We start from the raw sequence: 3,667 nt of genomic DNA, 5'->3' as shown, positions 1-3,667 counted from the left end.
TTTTCCAGCCTCCTCAGGGTTGCTGTGATGTTGCCATCAGAGCCTGTAGAGCAGAGCTGTCCCTAGGGAGTGCCTGAGCTGGGAAGGGTCTGCAGGGCAGAGCTGAGCCCCCAGGGCTGGGCTGGGCTCTGGCAGCACTGGCAGGGCCCAGCCCTGGGCACAGGGGAGCAGCTGCTGGCAGGGACAGCTCCAGGCAGCAGAGCCCTGGGCAGGCAGTGGGGGAAAAGTGCCCCCAAGCTGTGCTGGAATATTTTAAGTCCTCTCCAAAACCAATTATTCCATGATTTTTTTTTAAAGATCCCTATGCTAAGGCATCACAGGAAATGTCCAACAGCAGCTCCATCAGCCACTTCCTCCTGCTGGCATTGGCAGACACGTGGCAGCTGCAGCTCCTGCACTTCTGCCTCTTGCTGGGCATCTCCCTGGCTGCCCTCATGGGCAACGGCCTCATCATCAGCACTGTAGCCTGTGGCCACCACCTGCACACGCCCATGTTCTTCTTCCTTTTCAACCTGGCCCTCACTGACCTGGGCATGATCTGAACCACTGTCCCCAAAGCCATGCACAATTCCCTCTGGGACACCAGGAACATCTCCTACACTGGATGTGCTGCTCAGCTATTTCTACTAATCTTCTTTCTTGAAACAGAGTTTTCCCTCCTGACCGTCATGTGCTACGACCTCTACGTGTCCATCTGCAAACCCCTGCACTACGGGACCCTCCTGGGCAGCAGAGCTTGTGCCCACATGGCAGCAACTGCCTGGGCCAGTGCCTTTCTCTATTCACTGCTGCACATGGCCAATACATTTTCTCTGCCCCTGTGCCATGGCAATGCCCTGGGACAGTTCTTCTGTGAAATCCCCCAGATCCTCAACCTCTCCTGCTCACAATCCTACCTCAGGGAACTTGGGCTTCTTGCTGTTAGCGGTTGTTTGATGTTTGTTTGTTTTGTGTTCATTGTTTTCTCCTATGTGCAGATCTTCAGGGCTGTGCTGAGGATCCCCTCTGAGCAGGGACGGCACAAAGCCTTTTCCACCTGCTTCCCTCACATGGCTGTGGTCTCCCTATTCATCAGCACTGCAACATTTGCCTACCTGAAGCCCCCCTCCATCTCCTCCCAATCCCTGGATCTGGCTCTGTCAATTCTGTACTCAGTGGTGCCGCCAGCCCTGAACCCCCTCATCTACAGCCTGAGGAACCAGGAGCTGAAGGCTGCAGTGTGAACACTGATGACTGGATGGTTTCAGAAACATTAAAATACTTGCCCGATCCTGCCAATTATGTGGAATAAAAGTAATCTTTGATCTATTTTGTTTCATTGTAGTTTCTTTTTCTTTGTTTTACTTACTATATCTTTTCAATAGAAAAAGTTCATTATTTGTGCCATTTCTCATTTTGTTTCTCTCCACCTTCCCTGTGGACACAGACTGTGTCAATGAGAGGCTGCCCCCCCGGTGTATTTAAAGGAACTAAAGGATGTCCCAGCAGAGTTTTATGCAGAGATGCCCTTTTTCTTCCTTCTCTGGAGCTGCAGCAGCAATGTCTGTGTGCAGAGCTGGGGCAGATCAGTGCTGGCCCAGCAGCTGTGCCCAGCAGCAGCAGCACTTGGTGTTGCAAGTGCTGCTGCCGTGGCCCTGCCCCGCTGCCCTGGTGGCCCTGGTGTTGCTGCAGGGCCTGAGTGCTCTCGGGGCCGGGCACAGCCCTGGGGGTGGCAGTGCCGGGGCTGCAGCAGGGACAGGCCATGGGCACTGCTGGGGCAGCGCTGACACCTCAGGCCAGGCCCTGGGGGCTCCAGGCTCCTTGCCCAGGCCATCTCAAGAACACGACCCAGGCCAATGCTCAGCACAGAAAACCCCCGTGAGCAGGCCCAGGCTGGCCGTGGGCAGGCTGGGGGCAAACAGCATGGCTGGGGCTCTGCAAGGGCCCTGGGCGAGATGAGAAGGAGCAGCAGAGCAGGGGCTGATCCATCCCCAGTGCGCTGGACGGCCCAGGGCAGCGTCCCAGAACGTCCTGATGGAGCTGCCAACAACATCCCCCCTCTGCAGCCCTGGCCTCTCCCCCAGCTCACACAGGTGCCCCATCCTTGCAGGCACAGACACGGCAGCACTGGCTCAGCAGCCCCTGTTTGCATTGCACACAGCAGGGAGAGCACCCCCATGCTGTTGGTGTGGGGACATGAACCTGAGGGGGCACAAATGCCATCAGCCCCTGGGGCCAGCAAGGGCTGGGGGACACCAGGGAAACCACTCAGCTTTGTCGTGGCCTCTGCAGTCAGCCAGAAAGTTTGTTCCCATCAGCTGGGAGTTTCCTGTCCCACTGCAGACGCTGTTGCTCAGAGCCAGGGCTGCGTGGCAGTCAACCCCAAACTGCCCTGAGCATTTCCTTGGCTTCACCTTGGCTTTCTTTACTCTTCCTGCTACAAATTTCTTCTTCTTGCCCACCCCTGTTACCTGCCCTGCAAACTGCCCATCCCTGTTTGCCCTTTCCTCTCTGGCCCCACTCCCCATTGCAGTTCCTGACTTGGCACCATGGGAACGTCCCTTGGGGAGCAGGATCATCCTACAAGTGCTGCAGGAATTGTCTGCAGGCTCCTGCAGTGCCTGGTGCTGCTCCCTTGCCAGAGGCACCACAGGCCAGGGGGGCACATCTGGACTGCTGTGTCTGGCTCCGGGGCTCCCTGTTCTGGGCAGTGAGGAGGAGCTGCAGAGGCTCTGCAGGACTGACAGGATGGGCTTTGGGGCTGGCAGGAGAAGCTGAGGGACCTGGGCTGCTGGAGCTCCTGAAGAGGAGGCCCAGGGCTCCTCCTGCAACTGCTCCAAGGGTGGTTTCAGAGAATCCCAGAATCAGCAAGGTTGGAAAAGACCTTGGAGATCATCAAGTCCAACCTGTGCCCTGACACCGCCTTGTCTCCCTGAGTCTTCTCTTCTCCAGGATAAACAACTCCAGCTCCTCCCTCAGCTGCTCCTCACAGCACTTGTGTTCCAGACCTCTCTCCAGCCTTGTTGCCCTTCTCTGGACACACTCCAGCTCCTCCATGTCCTTCCTAAATTGGGGGGCTCTAAACTGGACACAGCACTCGAGGTGCTGCCCAACCAGTGCCCAGCACAGGGGAAGAATCCGTGCTCTGCTCCTGCTGGCCACACCATTCCTTATCCAGCCCAGGAGCCATTGGCCTTCTTGGCCACCTGGGCACCACTGCTGCCTCATGTCCAGCCTGCTGTCCATCAGTCCCTGCAGGTCCCTTTCTGCCTGGCTGCTCTCCAGCCACTCTGTCCCCAGCCTGTAGTGCTGCAGGTGTTGTTGTGGCCAAAGTGCAGGACCCAGCACTTGGACTTCTTAAACCTCACGTTGTTGTATTTGGGCCCTGGATCCAGCCTTTCCAGAGCCCTGTGCCGAGCCCTCCTACCCTCCAGCACATCAACACTCCCAGAGAACTTGGTGTCACCACGGTTCCATGAGGCCCCAGAGTGTCCCAATGGTCTCCATGATTCCATGAGGCCTCCCAGTGTCACAATGTCCCTTTGGTTCCATGGGACCCCTTGGTGTCACAAATTCCCTTGGATCCTTGGGCCCCCGCAGTGTCACAATGCCACTATGGCCCCCAATGTCCTGCAGTGTCACAATGGATCCTTGGTTCCATGGGGTGTCTGAGTGCAGCAATGCTCTC

At 57.1% G+C, this 3,667-nt stretch overlaps 1 protein-coding gene across 1 annotated transcript; it reads left to right on the top strand.

Moving 5' to 3' along the window:
• Positions 1–323: 323 nt before the first annotated feature.
• On the top strand, positions 324–1,223 carry LOC128943682 (olfactory receptor 14J1-like). The gene is given in 1 exon segment (XM_054286557.1): positions 324–1,223. A coding segment is annotated over 1 exon segment (900 nt).
• Positions 1,224–3,667: the final 2,444 nt, after the last annotated feature.

Source organism: Melozone crissalis, unplaced genomic scaffold, assembly GCF_028551555.1.
Source record: "Melozone crissalis strain CALT ecotype California unplaced genomic scaffold, PUWL_Pcris_2 ptg000053l_1, whole genome shotgun sequence".
Taxonomy (NCBI): Eukaryota; Metazoa; Chordata; class Aves; order Passeriformes; family Passerellidae; genus Melozone; species Melozone crissalis.
This window is presented reverse-complemented; position numbering and strand designations above follow the sequence as displayed.